At 46.6% G+C, this 17793-nt stretch overlaps 1 protein-coding gene across 1 annotated transcript in view; it reads right to left on the bottom strand.

Moving 5' to 3' along the window:
* The window catches only part of LOC119978129 (peptidyl-prolyl cis-trans isomerase FKBP5-like), a 166550-nt gene that overhangs the window by 41795 nt on the left and 106962 nt on the right, over positions 1–17793 (bottom strand). The window contains exons 3-4 of the mRNA XM_038819545.1: positions 17102–17244; positions 1162–1282 (exon numbers count right to left, since the gene is read on the bottom strand). Of these exons, the coding sequence (XP_038675473.1) occupies positions 1162–1282; positions 17102–17244 (264 nt within the window). The remainder of the gene's footprint in view (positions 1–1161; positions 1283–17101; positions 17245–17793) is intronic.

The raw sequence follows: 17793 nt of genomic DNA, 5'->3' as shown, positions 1-17793 counted from the left end.
ACAGGAGGGCCGACTCTGAAGCGAAAGTGTGCATGAGACGACAATGGCAGTGAAATCTGTCCGGGAGAAGCGAGGGGCAACACCATCACCAGACCCATTCGAGTATTGCCCTCCGTAATTGTCTCTCCAGCGCCCAAATGTATATCTAACCCCCCCCCCCCCCCCCCACCCCAGTCTCTCCCCCACGCAAACAGATGTCTGCTTTTGTGTGTAAATAATTTTGCTAAGTGTACAAAGTTGCTGCTGTTGAGCGGGTGCATAATACCCTACCAGTTACTTTATTTGATTTTGTATTTCTCTCGTGTTGTTACTTTTTTTTTCTTTTTCCCTTTGTCATTTGTGTGTGTGTGCCTTTCTCTTCTTCTGTATATATATCATATCCTGTGTACATAATGGCAAATATACTTTTTTCAAAAACCCAATAAAAACATTTATAAAAAAAAAGAATTACAAGTTCAGTGCAGAGTGTTTGGTACGTAACTGCTTGACTTCTTGTAACAGTCCAGAGACCAAGAGGCTCAACAATATGACCACATTCGTTGTTTAATCCTCAAAACTATATTCAACAACATCCATTTAATATTATTTTTGCTCCTCAAATTCCTGTCACAAAAATATTTATGTGGGCTGTTACAAAATCTGGATTTAATGGTATGTTCTGTGCGGTTTGTGGCACCGTAATTATTTAATCCCTAATAATTGGTTAATAATTAATAATCTAATTACTGATCGCGATACAAAGGATAAAAAGCTAAGATTGAACTCCCGACAGTAATATCATAAACTCAACCAATGGGGTAAATTGCGTGAGCGGGCACAATAATATGCGCAAAGACGCCTTCAGCTCATTGACAGGACATTCAATGTTCCTGTTGCCATTTCAGATTTCCAGCATCTGCAATATCTAGCTTTTTTTTTCCACCTCCTCTGCAAATATAATTTATCTTTCAGAACATTATTGATGGGAACAATGCATAAGACTGTGAGAATTAGGTTTTGGGTGCAAATTTAAAATAGCGGTCAGCTTTTTCCACCAGTTTGATACCCTTTCTGTTTTTCTTAAGCCTGTACACAGCCTGCCGACAGAGAGAAGGAAAAGATATGTGGCAATGTTATGATTTCTGTGCAGGTTGAGAATCGACCTGATGATCTGGGCCGTACCTTCGACAGCAGCCCCTTCATTGGGTGTGGAATATCCGTGTCCTTTCTTTCTAATTCTACGGATAATGCCTCCATCTTCACACTCTGTTAAATCCTCCCCTTTGAAGTCTATCAGTTCAACCTGAAATAACAAACGTCTCCATTAGAATTGGAACAGAACACGGTCAGAAAGCTAAAGCATCATTCCGCCAGCTTGATACCGGAGTACAGCAACAAGAAAGAAATTCTATTTATCGAGCGATATCAAAACACTTCATGGACAAATAATTATTTTCTTTTAATCCAGTGTACAGATATATAAAGGAGAGGTAAAGATTAGTTGGCCTATTCAAGGCTGTCCTCTTGTTTCAGAGCACAATCTTTGCACGGCACCATTTTCATCCACAAGCCACACCACCACCGAGCAGGCACGCAATCTCCAGGGAGAGACAAAAAAAAAAGAGGGAAGGAAAAGAAGAGACCAATTTAGAAGGGAACCTGGGAAATTCCTTACTTACTCCGGGAGGTACATAGCTCCAGGAGACCAGAGTAACTGAGGGGAGAGGGCCAGAAATCTGTATAGAAAGTTGAACAGTAAAGTCACTGGACAAATAAGCCAGAGGCTCAAGCTAAAGTTCTGGGCGGCCAAGTTCAAATCATGGCACGGTGCAAGTTAAATTTAATTAATAAAATCTGGAATATAAAGCTAATCTCAATAATGGTGGCCATGAAACTACAATTGATTGTTATAAAAACTCATTTGGTTCACTGATGCCCCTTTTCATAGAATCCCTACAGTGCAGAAGGAGGCCATTCGCCTATCGAATGTGCACCGACCCACTCCTCCGCCCAGCCATAACTTATCCTGCATATCCCCGGACACGAAGGGACAATTTTTAGCAAGGGCAATCCACCTAACCTGCATATCTTTGGACTGTGGGAGGAAACAGGAGCACCTAGAGGAAACCCATACAGACATGGGGAGAACATACAATCTCCACATAGACAGTCACCCAAGGCCAGAATTGAGCCCGGGTCCCTGGCGCTGTGAGGCATTGGTGCTAACCACTGTACCACCGTGCTGCCCTTTAGAGAAGGAAATCTGCCATTCTTACCCTTGTCTGGCCTACATGGGACTCCAGACCCACAGCAATGTGGTTGGCTCTAAACCTCCCTCCGAAATGGCCGAGAAAGGGGCCGTTCAGGGGCAATTAGGGATAGGGCAACATATGCGGGTCTTGCCAGCGATGCCTTTATCCCATGAAAGAATTTAAAAACAACACAGTCCACACGATGGTGACTTCATCCAGAGGTCAATAACTCTGAGACAAGAAACACTTTTTGACACAAATCTCTACTTAAGTAATCCCTATAATAACCTATTCACGACAACCCAATCCTACCCTTTCATTATTTTAAGGGCCTGAAAAGAGTAGAAAAATATGTGATGGGGTGAGATGAAGTAAGTAGATCGGGAAGTGGTATTTGCGATACATTAAGACTGGAATTGACCCTGAAGAGGTTGAATCCCCAGCCTCTGTGCTGTAAATACTGTGTGATTTGATGTAACCCTGCACAGAATACACATGCCTGGTGTTGCCATACCACACTATGTAACACCACATTTATCTAAACTAAGGGTTGATTGCCTAATTCACCTAGATCTGCCCGAAGTCTAACTTTCTCATTTAAGGTGATAACATTTTCACTTTAAAAAAAAATTGTTCACAAGATTAAGAGTCACTGACAGCAAAGGCCAACATTGTTGGCCCAACCCTAATGGCACAGGAGAAGGTGATGGTAGGGCACCTTTTTGAACCACTGCAGTCCCAATGATGTGGCTACATCCACACTGCCATCAGAGAGGGAGTTCCAGTATTTTGACCCAGCAACGATGAAGGAACAAGGATATATTGTCAAGCCAGAATGGTATGGGACTTGTGATTGTGTGTCTATCTACTCTGGTTCCTCTAGGTGGCAAAGGTCCCAGATTTAGAAGATGCTTTCAAAGGAGCCTTGAGGTCTTGCTGCAGTGCATCTTAAATGGGATAAACTGCAGACTTACTGCATCGTTGACGGAGGGAGTGAATTTTGAAGGTGGTAGATAGGGAGCCAATCAAGCGGACTGTTTTGTCCTGGATGGTGTTGAGCTTCCCAAGTGTTATTGGAGCTGAACTCATCCAGGAAAGTGGAAAGCATTCCATCACACTCCGACTTGCACCTTGGTGGAAAGGATTTGGCTTGTCAGGAAGTGAGACAATTGCTTCAGAATACATAGCCTCTGACTTGCTTATGTCACCACAATATTAATCTGGCTCTTCCCCCAAGAGGTTGATGGTGGGGGATTCAGTGCTAGTAATGCCATTAAATATCAAATGGAAATGATTAGATTCCCTTTTATTGGACAGGGACATTGCAATTGATTGCTGCAAATATTGATTATCACTCCCAAGCCGGGATAATGTCCAGGTCTTGTTGCATATGGGCACTGACTGCTTCATTTCTGATGCAGCAACTGAAAATGGTTTGGCCTACACTGGGGATCTCCTGCAGTGATGGCCTGGGGCAGAGATGTTTGATCTCCAACAATCAAAAACATCTTCCTTTTTGCTAGGTATAACTCAAACCAGTGGGGCGTATTCCCTCCAATTCCCATTGACTTCAATTTTGCTTGGGATATTTGATACAATACTTAATCAAATGCTGCCTTGATGCGAAGGGCAGTCACAGTCACCTCTGACATTCAACTCTTTCATCCATGTCTGGATTAGGCTGGTAAAGAGGACGGAAACGACTTGGTCCACAAATCCCAATCTGTGAGCAGGTTATTGGTGAATAAGTGACACTTCACAGCACTTGTCGATGACACTGCCCATCATTTTTCTGATGATTGAGAATAGGCTGATTGGCTAGTAATTGGTTGGATTGGATTGCTCCTGCTTTTTGTAATCAGGAAACAGAAGGATAATTTTCCACTTTGTCTTTAGATGCCAGTGCTGTAGCAGCAGTGGAACGTTTGCCTGGGAGTACAGCCAGTTCTGAAAAATAAGTCTTTAATTCTACAGCCAGGATGCGATTGGGGCCTTTAGGCTTCACCATATCCACATCTTTGTATCATCCACAAACTAGTGGAAAGTTCCCATGCCACCTTCATCCAGATCATAGATAGTGAAGAGGAACAGCCCTTCCAGCGGTGGGCGCTTCCACTAGTTTTGATTTGCCGCCTTTCTAAAATGTTGGCACCATCTAGTCTCTCTCCAGCCCACAAGGAAGATCCAGCAAATTTCCAAATATGTGAACCGGGGCTTTCTGTGAGCTGCATTCAATTCCTTGATGAGCTTCCTTTATGAACACCATCAGAGCCAACAACCTGATTTCCCTTATCGAACCAGCATGACAGGACTTCCGGTGGCGGCCATGGGGTAAACGGTCGCACGTTCAGCGGCTCTCGCCCTTGGTGTTTTTTAAAAATGACGTTTAAGCCGGATTTTTCAAAAAATTTCTCAACATAAGTTGATCGAAGGGAGAGGAAAAGGAGGTGACCCTCAATTTATGGAATCATGTCCAAATAAGAGTCGAAATAGGAGAAACCAAAAGATGAGTGAAAGCAAGAATCAGAGGTCATTGAGCTCAATGGTAACGAGACAGAGCTCATCCACGCCAGCTCACTGGTTGATGGAGCAATGGGTTGAGTACCTGGATGAGAAGTTCATCTGGCATTGTAAGTAATGTACAGAAGATGTAACCTAGATGACAGCCTCGATTAAGGAGGTGGTTGACCGGGTGGAGGAGAAAATGACGACCCAGGGACAGGAGATTCTAAAGTTGCAGGAGCTGGTGACTGAACGAGAGGAAGAGTCCACTGCAATGGCTTTGGAAATTAGCATACTACAGAACAGACAGAAACGACTGCTCGATAAAGTGGAGGACTTGGAGAACCGGTTTAATGCAGGCAAAATATCCAAACCGTCGGGCTGCCAATGGGGAAGGAGTGATCAGATGCGGGAGCGTATGTGGGGAAGATGTTGCAGGAGATGGTCGGGGCCGATGTGTTTGACAAGCCGTTGGAGGTGGACCGGGCACATAGGGTGCTCGTAGGTAAGCCCCAAGGTTGTGAGCCCTCGAGGGCCATGGTGGTGAGGCTACATCGATTCTACGATATGGAGAGTATCATGAAGTGGGCCAGGCAAACGAAACGGTACATGTGGGAAGAATCAGAGATCCGGGTGTACCAAGACTGAGGACCAGAACTCGCAAAGAGGAGAGCAAGTTTCAACAAAGTTAAGGCGGCTCTGTTTGAGAAAGACATTAAATTCGGACTGTTATACCAGGCTCGTCTTTGGGTGACCTACGAGAACCGGAAGCTGTACTTCAATTCTCCGGAAGAGGTGGTTACTTTCATGAAAGACAATAATCGGGCTTAAGGACTCTTAAATTAAGGACTCTTGAATTCTAACTGTGGTGGGCTGAGTTTGAGGGACGGGATGGAGTGACGGGGAGGAGAGAAACATGGTTCTGTGTTCTGCTTTGTCTTGTTTAAAATGTCAGTCTTTTAATTCTGTGAGTTAAGTTGTGATGTTCGGGAAGAAAAGGGTTTGGGTGTTTTATTTTTAAAAAAATTTTTTTTCTCTCTTTTCTTTTCTATCGTCTTGTGTAATTTGATTTTGGTTTAGATGGTTGATTCTTGCATGCATAATTTTGATTAAGCTGCTCGGAACTTCTTCTATTGTGTTTGCTTCTCTTTGAAAGTGATGGGACTGATAAGAATCAGTCAAAGGGGGAGGGGTAGAACCTCGCAATCTGATGTAACGACTTTTAAACTCACACTGTGGGGGTCTGAGTTTAGGGGAGGAGACAGGATGGCGGGGAGGTGAGAAAAATGGTTCTGTGTTTCGCTATGTCTTGTTTAAAATTTGGTCTTTTAATTCTGTGAGTTAAGTTGCGATGTTCGGGAAGAAAAGGGTTGAGGTGTTTTAATGTTTTTTTTCTCTTTCCTCTCTTCTTGTGTAACTTGATTTTAATTTACTGCTTTATGTATGATATCACAGAGGTAAGAACTTTTTTAAAAAAAAGTTTAGATTACCCAATTATATTTTCCAATTAAGGGGCAATTTAGCTTGGCCAATCCACCTACCCTGCACATTTTTGGGTTGTGGGGGTGAAACCCATGCAAACACATGGAGAATGTGCAAACTCCACACGAACAGTGACCCAGAGCCAGGATCGAACCTGGGACCTCAGCGCCATGAGGCAGCTGTGCTAACCACTAGGCCACCGTGCTGCCCGAGGGAAGAACTTTTAAGATGCAATGGACTGTTTTAGTTTCCACAAGAATGATGGTTGATTCTTGGATGCAAAATTTCACTTAACCTGCTTGAAGCTTCTTCCATTGTGTTGGATTCTGTTTGAAGGTGATAGGACTGATTAGAATCGGTTAAAGGGGGAGGGTTTTGCCTCTTTGCCTGCATGTTGGGCGGAGGGTATGTTTGCTTTTTGCGATTGTTGTTACTGTGTTGAGTGCTTGTTTTATTGCTAGGTGTGACAGAATCTGGCAGTCGGCAGGTTTTTTGACGCCAGAAGGAGGGAGATGCTGAGCTAGCTGGATAGCTGGTTCACAGGAACAAAGTGGGGGAGAGCTGGGGAAAGACAAAGTGGGGGGGTGGGGGGGGGGTACTGCTGATGGGTAAGGGACAGTTAGGAGACTGGAGATGGAGATCAGATGGTAGTCGCCGCCGAGGGGCGGATCAAGCGAGGTGTGGAACACGGGCTAGGAGCTGGCCGAGGAAAGGTCATGGTTGACCGACACGGGAGGGGGGCAAAAGCTCCCCCTGGACTGAACGGCCCGGCTAAGAGAGCTCGTGTGTTTGCACACCTGAGACAGTTAAAGTGGACGTGGCTATGTTACAGGAGACACACTTGAAGCTGGGAGACCAAATTAGATTAAAGAAGGGATGGGTCCGGCAAGTGTTTCACTCAGGACTGGACTTTAAAACAAGGCGGATGGCTATCCTGATTAATAAAAGGGTGACATCGAGGTGGGGGAGGATAGAGGTAGACCTGGGAGGCAGAGTTTTTCTGGTTAGTGGGAAGCTAGAGGGAATGGCAGTGGTGCTGGTGAATATATATGCCCAAAACTGGGATGATGTTGCATTAATCAGGAAGGTGCTGAGGAGGATCCCAGACGTTGACTCGCACCGGCTGATCATGGGGGGGGGGGGTGACTCTAATACGGCCCTGGACCCGAGGTTGGAACGGTCGAGTGCTAGGGCGGGGAAGCTATCAGCAATGGCAAAGGAACTGCGGGGGTTCGTGGAGCGCATGGGAGAGGTGGATCCATGGAGATTTGAGAGACCAAGGAGCAGGGAATATTCATTCTACTCCCATGTACATAAGGCGTACTCCAGAATAGATTTCTTCGTGCTAGATAAAACACTGCTAGCAGGGGTTGAGGATACCGAGTACTCAGCAATTGTGGTCTCAGATCATGCACCACACTGGATAGACCTACAGGCAGACACGTGAATGTCCCAGCGCCCACAGTGGAGACTAGATACAGGGCTGTTAGCGGATGAGGAGATCTGTGAGCGAGTGAGAGAGGCCATTCGGGGGTACATAAAGGTCAAGACAGGGGAGAGACTGCAGCTGGGGTGGTCTGGGAGGCACTGAAAGCTGTCATTAGAGGGGAATGTATTTCGATTCGAGCCCACAGGGAGAAAACGGAGCGGTCAGAGCTGGACAGGTTGGTAGGAGAAATCTTACAGTTGGACAGGAGATATTTGGAGTCTCCAAATGAGGAGCTCCTAAAGGAGCATCAGAGACTTCAAATGGAGTTTGGGCTCCTTTCCACAGGACAGGTGGAGGGTCAGCTGAGGAGGGTAAAAGGGGCAATATATGAACATGGGGAGAAAGCTAGCAGGATGCTGGCGCATCAGCTGAGGAAACAGGAGGCGGCGAGAGAAATAGGGAAAATAAAGGATTTGAGGGGGAAGACGGTGACGGACCCAGGGGTGGTGAATGAAGTGTTCCGGGAATTTTATATCCAGCTATACGAGTCGGAACCCCCGGTTGGGTAGGAGGGCATGAATCAATTCCTGGAGAGGCTAGAGTTCCCGAAGGTAAATGAGGAACTAGTGGAGGCCCTGGGGGGCCCGATTCGGCTTGGGGAGGTGATAGATGGACTGGGGGGCGATACAATTGAGTAAAGCCACGGGTCCTGATGGGTTCCCCGTGGAATTTTATAAGAAGTTCTCTGGGTTACTGGGGCCGCTCCTGGTTAAGGCTTTCAACGAGTCCAAGGAGCTGGGAGTACTCCCCCCAACATTATCACAGGCATCAAGTTCTCTCATCCTGAAGCAGGACAAGGATCCGGAGAGCTGTGGATCATACTGGCCTATCTCCCTCTTGAATGTAGATGCCAAATTATTGGCAAAGATCCTGGTCACTCGAATAGAGGAGAGTGTGCCGGAGATAATTGGGGAGGATCAGACGGGATTTGTCAAGGGCAAGCACCTGACATCCACCATTAGACGACTTCTTAATGTAATTACGATGCCAGCAAAGGGGCACGAGGCTGAGGTGGTAGTTGCCATGGACGCAGAGAAGGCTTTCGACCGAGTGGAGTGGAAGTATCTACGGGATATTTTAGGCCGGTTTGGGTTTGGGCAGGGATTTGTGGAGTGGGTCCAGCTACTGTACCAGGCCCCGATGGCAAATGTAAGAACTATCCGAGTTCAGTCAGAATACTTTAGTCTTTGTCAGGGGACAAGGCAGGGATGCCCGCTCTCCCCATTACTGTTTTCCATGGCCATAGAACCCTTAACAATGGCTCTGAGAGCAGCGAATACCTGGAGGGGAATAGTGAGAGAGGAGGGTGGGGGGGGGGGGGGGGGGGGGGGGGGTGGAGCACAAGGTCTCTCTCTATGTGGACGATTTGCTGCTTTATATCATGGACACGGTGGGGGGATGACCAAATTCATGTAGGTATTAGGAGAATTTGTGCAATTTTCAGGCTACAAGTTGAATGACGGTTCTTCCGAGACTGCTTTTCTTTTTTCAGTATCTCCCGATTTTGTCCCAAAGGCTTTTTTCAGAAGTATTAATGTGGTAATATCGAGGTTTATATGGGCGGGTAGAACCCCAAGAGTAAAGAGGACACTCTTGGAACGGGCCCGCGGGGAAGGGGGATTGGCTCTCCCGAGCTTTATCAACTGTTACTGGGCTGTCAACATTTCGATGGTCAGGAAGTGGGTAGTGGGGGAGAGGTCGGTCTGGGAGTGGATGGAGGCAGCATCCTTCAAAGGTACGAGTCTGGAGGCTTTACTGATGGCGCCTCTGCCGTTCTCACTGGCTGGGTACTCCACAGGTCCTGTGGTAGTGGCTCCTGAGGGTGTGGGGGCAATGGAGGCAGCATATGAGACTGGAGGGGGGCGTCAGTGTGGTCACCGATCTGTGACAATCACTGGTTTGTCCCGGAGGGGCTGGATAGAGGCTTTAAGGTATGCCAGCGGACAGGGATTGAGAGGTTTGGGGATCTATTCATCCAGGAGGGCTTCCCGACCTTGGAGACATTAGAGGAGGAGTTTGACTTGCCAAGAGGGAACGGGTTTTGGTGTCTTCAAGTTTGGGACTTTGTACGGAGACAGGTCCCAAGCTTTCCTCGCCTCCCCCGAGGGAATTACAGAATAAAGTGCGTCAAAAACAGGGTTGGAGGTGGGAAGGTTTCGGACATATACAGGGAATTGTTAGAGTGGGAAGGGGCCCCTATCAGAGAGGTGGAGAGGAAGTGGGAAGAGAAGTTGGGGGGGGGGGCTGGAAACTGAACTGCGGGAAAAAGCCTTGAAAAGGGTAAATGCATCCTCGTCCTCTGCTAGACTCAGCTTGATTCAGTTCAAGGTAGTCCACAGGGCCCACATAATGGTGGCCCGGATGAGTAGGTTCTTCGAGGAGGTGGAGGACAGATGCGGGCGGTGTGGGGGTAGCCTGGCCAACCATGTTCATATGTTTTGGGCATGTCCGAAACTGAGGGAATTCTGGCAGGGATTTGCAGATGTTATGTCAAAAGTCCTGGAAGGTAGGGTAATTCAGAGTCCAGAATTAGCAATATTTGGGGTGTTGGAAGATCCGGGGCAAATGGGGCGGGGGGGAGAGGCCGACATTCTGACCTTTTCCTCCCTGGTGGCCTGGAGACAGATCTTGCTGAGATGGAGGGACTCAGAGCCCCCAAAATCAGGATGTGGGTCAGCGATATGGTAGAGATTCTCAGTCTGGAGAAAATCAAGTTTGCTTTAAGAGGATCAATACAGGGATTCGCCCGGAGCTGGCAGCCGTTCATCGATTTCTTTAACAAAAACTGAACGTCAGCAGTAAGGGGGGGAAAGGGAAAAAGTGGGGGGGGAAAAAGAGAAAACGTGGGGGGGAAAAGGGAAAAAGTGGGAGGGGGGGGAAGGAAAGAGGAGGCATGGTAATGTTAAATAAGGACAGGGAATTTAGTAGATGGGTAATTGGGGGTAGGGCAGGAGAAGTGAGGTACGTGGTTTATTGTGTGTTGTTATTTTAGGGGTATTTTGTGCATCGACCCGCGCGGTTGTTTTAGAAATGTCAATATGTTAAATTCTGAAAATTACAAATGCTTCAATAAAGTATTTAAAAAAAAAAGAACCAGCACGACAGGATCGATTTCAATTCCATAATAATAATAATTTCTATTAGTGTCACAAGTAGGCTTAAATTAACACTTCAATGAAGTTACTGTGAGAAGCCCCTAGTCGCCACATTCTGGCGCCTATTCAGGTACGCACAGAGAATTCAGAATGTCCAGTTCACATAACAAGCGTGTCATTTGGGACTTGTGGGAAGAAATCAGAGCACCCGGAGGAAACCCACGAATTCACAGGGAGAATGTGCAGACTCCACACAGACAGTGGCCCAAGCCGGGAATCGAACCTGGGACCGTGACGCAACAGTGAAGCAACAGTGCTAACCACTCTGCTACCGTGGTTTGTATGTGGGTTTTGCTGTGGGGAGTGAGGACAGGGCAAGTGTGCCCTGTGGTATTTAAACTCTTGGAACTTGTCTAAATGCGGCCAGCCCACTTCCTGCTTGAAATAGCCCAGAGAATCAGACAGATCTTGGTTGCTCACTTCCTCAGGAGGGAAGGTAAATGGGCGAGAGGCAGAGAACTGCAGAACTTAGGAAAAAACAATACACCAAAGGATTGATGTAATTGTCCATCTGGGGCAACTATAAATGTGTCCTGGCTGTGGCCGGATGTTGATTAGACCAGCTACAGAAGAGTAGCGAGCAGCATGAGCTATCTTGCTGACTTTTTACACAAATTCAGGGAATGTGTCAAGTACCAGAGAACGGGGTGTTTTTTGACTCTGGTACAAGGTCAGATGCAAAACGTCAAAACAGGTTTCTCTCTGTCCACCAGACAGTTCTCCCTGAAACATTACATGCCAAGATCACAAACTCCCAAAAGCTGATGGAACAGCTTTTAATCCCTGACAAAGTCCACTCTTAAATAAAAGCTGGCCGGACCAAATATTCCTAACAGTTGGCGCAAGACATGGAAAAATCAAACCTCCAAAGTGACTGTTGTTCTGGGTCCCAGATGTTAGATAACAAGACGCAGCTAGCTGATTAAACAATATTCATTGGAGGGTCACTAACCTGTTTCAATCAGACGATACTAAGAGATGAGAACAAGATGAACCTGATGTATATTAATGGTAGAACTGAATTGCTCAATAAATTAATACCAAGAGAATTGTTTTGTATGAGCAAATAAGCTGTAAAATGCTTGAGACCATAAAATGAAGGAGCAGGAATAGACCATACTGCCCTCAAGCCTGCTCTGCCATTCAATAGGATCATGGTTGATTCAACCTCAATTCCACTTTCCATTCCTACCCTCATATCTTTGCTCCCCTTAGCGTCCAAAAATCTATCAATCTCATCCTTGTATATGCTCAATGATGACATCCAAATACTCTGGGATAGAAAATTTCAAAGGTTCCCAGACCTCGGAATGAAAACATTTCTCCCGATCTCAGTCCCAAATTGCCAATTCCTTACCTTGAGATTTTGTTTCTATGTTTTCAACTCTCCAGTCAGGGAAACAACCTCTCAGAATCTGCCTGGTCAAGTCCTCTCAGAATCTTATGTGTTTCACTGATATGACTCTCATTCTACTAAACTTCAGGGCATATAGGCTCATCCTACTCAAGCTCCCACCATCGGGCAACACGCCAACCCCAGCAATCAACCGAGGTGAACATTTGCCGCATCACCTCGAAGGCAAGTTAATCTTCGCTTTAGATATGAAGACCAAACCTTTACAGGTGTGGTCCCATCAAAGACCTGGTGAACTTCAGCTTGGCCTCCTTACTCTTGTATTCCAACCCCCTTCAGAGACTAGCTCTAGAATATTGCAGTCGCTCAGTCTAAACATTAACTCAACATTCTGTGCACAGTTGCTCATTTGGACCACTTTTCAAACATGAGAGCAAATTCAAGCCAAAACCTTATTAATGCTCAGACTGCTGCACTTTTCACACAGCTTTGAAAGATCCCCCACACAGATCAGTATTTCTGTCTCAACCTTCCTCTCCTTCGTCATATTAATTTTTATCCAAGTCCCAAATAGCTCAGTGAGTCAACTGAATCTCCTATCCTGCAACAATTCTCTCTAACCCATTGTTTGGCTAGATCTGTTCCCATCATTCTTGCTCCACAAGTCTCTCAGTGCCATCACATGTTTCATCTATTGATATTTTATTAACTGCTCCTCTCTGTGATTTTCCATATTATGTTTATTCTCTGCTACTTTTCCCTCCCTCTGTTACTCCATCTTATTCTCTGTTACTCCCTGATCGCCACTATTTCTGCAACTCTCCCCTTTTTCCCCCTGATTTCTCAGTCATACTCTCTGCTTTCTCTGCATTACTCTCTTTCCTCTCTGTAATTCCCCTTTTCTTTGATTTCTCTCTGTTACACCAGGTTCTCTTTGCTTTGTTTGTTTTTGTTCTCCCCCCCCCCCCCCCCCCCCCCCCCCCCCCCCCGGCGATAATTTGTTTTTATTTTTTCATGGGCATTTATTGTCCATCATAATTGCCCTTGTTCAGAGGCCATTAGAGTCAACCACATTGCTGTGGGTCTGAAGTCACATGTAGACCAGAGTTCCTTCCCTAAAGGATATTAGTGAACCAGATGGGTTTTTACGAAAATTGACAATTAAACTTTTAATTCCAAATTTTGGTTGAATTCTAATTTCACATCTGCCATGGTGTGATTCGAACTTGGGTCCCCAGAGCATTACCATGGGGTGGCACGGTAGTACAACTGTTGCTTCACAGCTCCAGGTTCCCAGGTTCGATTCCCGGCTTGGGTCACTGTCTGTGCAGAGTCTGTTCGGCCCGTGTCCCGCAGTCCAAAGATGCTCGGGGAGGCTGGAACAGGAATTGAACCCACGCTGCTGGTCTTGTTCTGCATTACAAGCCAGCTGTCTTAGCCCACTGTGCTAAACCAGCCCCAGGTAATATGGAGGTGTACAGAGCATGTTAATTGGATGGAGCAGAGGATCTTTTGTTTGTACCTGTGAACTGTTGGTGCATGTGGAACTGCACCCCAGTGACAGGCTGTGTTTTAAACAGAGAAAACTAGGAAAACAAGCAGCACACATCTTAATGTAAGTCATCTGCGATGATGAATCAGCATCATTTTCTTGGCTATCTCACTTCTCATGCGTCGTCCTGATGCCTCAGAGCTCTGCACTCTGTCCTTGTTCTGCTATCAGATTGCACCCCGAAGATGTGATGTTCTATTCAACTTACATTGACAAGAGAGCAGTCAACTTTGAATTGTTACAGGGCATGGGCTCTGTGCTCGATTGGTACTGGTGAAGAATAGAGTTCAATTGGGTCAGATTTTGGATGTGCTTCTTGTTTAGGGAAGGTGATATGTTGCAGCTGCAGAATGTGGGCTTTGATGGACATCAAGGTGATCCAGGGCAAATGCACCCACAGTAAGTGTTTACAGCTTAGGGAGTCGTGGTTCAGAGGCATTCAGCTGGCAATATTACCATGGGTGTTGGACTTTCATTGCTTAATATCACCATGACCAAAACCGTGATAAAACTAGGCAGAAGGTTTTCATAAAACGGCAGGTGAATAAACCAGATTACTATTTACAAGGCAAGCAACAAATGGCAACAGATACATTCGCTGGGATTTTCCAGCAATGCCGGCCAGAGAGATTTTCCAGTCCTTCCAATGTCAATGGACCTTTGATTGGCTTGCTGCATCTTCTATGACAGGATCGGAAAATCCTGGCCACTGTCATGAATCCTGAACAGGAGGACATAAATCTTGTGAAGAGGTAGAGACATATGGCCTACTAATTGCAAAGTTCCTACAATCAACCACACGGAAGCCGAATTAAATGCAGAAAACAGATGAAGAAAATGCTAAAATGCGAGAGTACTGTAAAAAATGGACGGCCAGACTATGTTCTTAACAATCTCATCCTGAAACAATACTGTGAGGAACACAGACATCCCAGTGTTGTGAATGACATATTAACACACAATGAGACTTGTCAGACTCAAGATCCTTCAAAGTGTACACCATGGTTACCCATTCACTATGAAGCGTTGCACTAGGGCACAAAATTCAGTTTGATGGCCAGAAATTGTAAATCACAAGAGGAAGAGGACATGATTGCACCTGTGTGATCCATCACCAACAGCAAAAGAAAACCATTGGTGGTATCCACATTTCCATCTAGACTCTAGGAATATTTCGGAGTGGACTGTTCAAGCTCAAGGGGAAGACATTTCTCATTGTTATTGAGAATTGCCTGATGGATTGAAGTCAAACATCTTTACAAAACAACCTCAGAAGCAATCATTAACTGACTAAAATAATTGTTTGTTACACATAGCATTCTGGATCTCGCCACTTCAGACAATGGTCCACAGTTTGCGAATGAAGAGTTCAAGAAACTTCCGAAGACTATGGAGTTGTCCATACAACTAGCTCACACAGGCACCCAGTAGCAAATGGTGAGGCCATGAGGGGAGTAAGAATGGTCAAAGCGTTTTTGAAAATGAATGATGATCCAGGGGGGGCTAGCTCTCCCAAACCTACAATTCTACCACTGGGCAGCGACAGCCGAGCGAATAAGGGGATGGATCAAGGAACCAGAGGCCGAGTGGGTGCGCGCGGAGGAGGCCTCCTGCATGGGGACCTCCTTCCGGGCCCTCGCCACGACAGCACTCCCATCCCCACCCAAAAAACACTCCAGCAGCCCGGTGGTGATAGCCACCCTCCAATCCTGGAACCAACTGCGGCAGCAATTTGGCCTGAACAAAATGTCGGACAAGGCTCCCATCTGCAACAACCATAGGTTTGCACCAGCACTGACTGACGCCTCCTTCAAAACGTGGGGGCAGGATGGAGGGACACGGACAGTTAGGGACCTATACATGGACGGCAGGATCGCAACACTGGACGAACTGACAGAGAAATTTCAGCTAGCCAGGGGGAACAAGCGAAGGTATCTGCAGCTTAAAAACTTCCTACGAAAGGAGACAAGGACATACCCACAACCGCCACGACAGACACTACTGGAAGAACTACCGGAAGCAAGCATACTAGACAAAGGAAACTGTAGTGACATATATGACTGACTGACAGAAAGGACCGACACCGTACTGGATGAAACAAGAAAGAAATGGGAGGAGGACCTGGGGATTGAGATAGGGTGGGGACTCTGGAGCGAAGCACTGCATAGGGTCAACTCCACCGCCATGTGCACAAGGCTCAGCCTGACGCAGCTAAAAGTGGTACATAGAGCCCACTTAACAAGAACTTGTATGAGTAGGTTCTTCCCGGAGGTGGAGGATAGATGTGAACGGTGCCAAGTAGGCCCGGCCAACCACGCCCACATGTTCTGGTCTTGCCCCAGACTTGTGGAGTACTGGACAGCCTTCTTTGAGGCAATGTCCAAAGTGGTGGGAGTGAGGGTGGAGCCATGCCCGATAGTGGCGGTCTTCAGGTTCTCGGACCAGCCAGATCTATTCCTGGGGAGGAGGGCGGACGCCCTTGCCTTTGCCTCCCTGGTCGCCCACCGTAGAATCCTGTTTGGCTGGCGGTCAGCACCACCACCCAGAGCTGCAGACTGGCTGTCCGACCTCTCGGAATTTCTCCAAATGGAGAAAATCAAATTCGCCATCCGAGGGTCAGATGACGGCTTCCACAGAACGTGGGAGCCATTCACGCAAATGCTCCGGGACCTGTTTGTCGCCAACGAACAAGAGGAAGAATAGCCAGGTAGGCGGGGGGGGGGGGGGGGGGGAGAGCTAAACCTGAGGAAAGAAAGGCGAACCGTGGAAGGGGGTGGGCAAGAGAGGAGAACCAATGGGGGGGCGGGGCAGGGGAAACGGGATCCGGAAGGAATGCACGGGATACCAAAACGTGCATGACATCTCCAGCAGCGGGGTAAGGGGAAAATAAAGATGGAGGACGGGAGGAGCAGCATAAGTGGAGGCGAGCGCGGGACGGCGGTGAGACCCGTCCGGGAGAAGAGTCCAAGAGCACATCTTGTTGAAACTGAGAATGGGATAATGAGGAGAAATAGAAAGGAGCTCATATCTACCAGAAGACTAACTACACATGTGATTGGGAAGACAACCTGTGCAGAGAACCAGTAATTGCTGAAGATTTGCATGCTACTCTACAGAGGCCAAGAGCGAGTAACCAAGAACAGAGGAAAGACAAAAGGAGCGCTGAGAAAGAGCAACTCTACCAAGGCCTAAAGGGCCTCTAGTAAAAGGCTGTCTTTATTGTCCATCTTAAATTACCTTGTGTAGGTGGTGGTGGGCCTTTCTAACTCTATGGTAGTGTAGCAGCTAGATTTCAAAGCAGAAATGCGATTGGCATTAAAAAAAAGGCACACCCACCTCAAACAGTAGTGTGGAGTTTGGAGGGACTTTAGGTGGGCTGCCTGCAGCCCCATAGGCATAGTTCGGTTTACAGATCAACTGACAGACTTCCCCCTTCTTCATTGAAGCCACTCCGATGTCCCACGCTTTCAACACTTGACCTATAAAAAAAAGTATATTTCAAAACACCATACAGTATCTAAATGCAGAGGTTTACTGGCTCTTTTCTCTCATTAAGAGAGGTTAAGGAACAACCTAATAAAGAACTTTACAATGATGAAAGGGACCTAGAGAAGGTGTTTCCATCTATAAGGGAGATCACAACTGGGGTCATAAATATAGGACAGTCGCTAATAAATTCACAAAGAATTTAGGAGAACCTTCATTACCAGTGGAGTAGTTGGAATGTGGGACTCAAAAGTAAATGAGGCAACTAGCAGAGATGCAGTTAAGGAGAAACAAGGTCCATACTTGAAGGGCAAAAGAATAGATGGCTATGTTGATAAGGATGACATGAAGAATAATGGGAGGAATCTTGCATGAAGTCCAAACACTGGCTTGGACCAGTTGGGCAGTTCTGGCCCCCGCATATACAGGTCTTGGAGGGAGTGCAGCATGGACTAGACCAAAGGGTAAAAACTCCAAAAAGAGATTAAACAAACTACAGTTGTATATCAAGGGAGCAGATTGGCTGGATGGGGACAGAGTAT

The sequence above is a fragment of the Scyliorhinus canicula genome, chromosome 15 (genome assembly GCF_902713615.1).
Source record: "Scyliorhinus canicula chromosome 15, sScyCan1.1, whole genome shotgun sequence".
In the NCBI taxonomy this organism is placed as follows: domain Eukaryota; kingdom Metazoa; phylum Chordata; class Chondrichthyes; order Carcharhiniformes; family Scyliorhinidae; genus Scyliorhinus; species Scyliorhinus canicula.
This window is presented reverse-complemented; position numbering and strand designations above follow the sequence as displayed.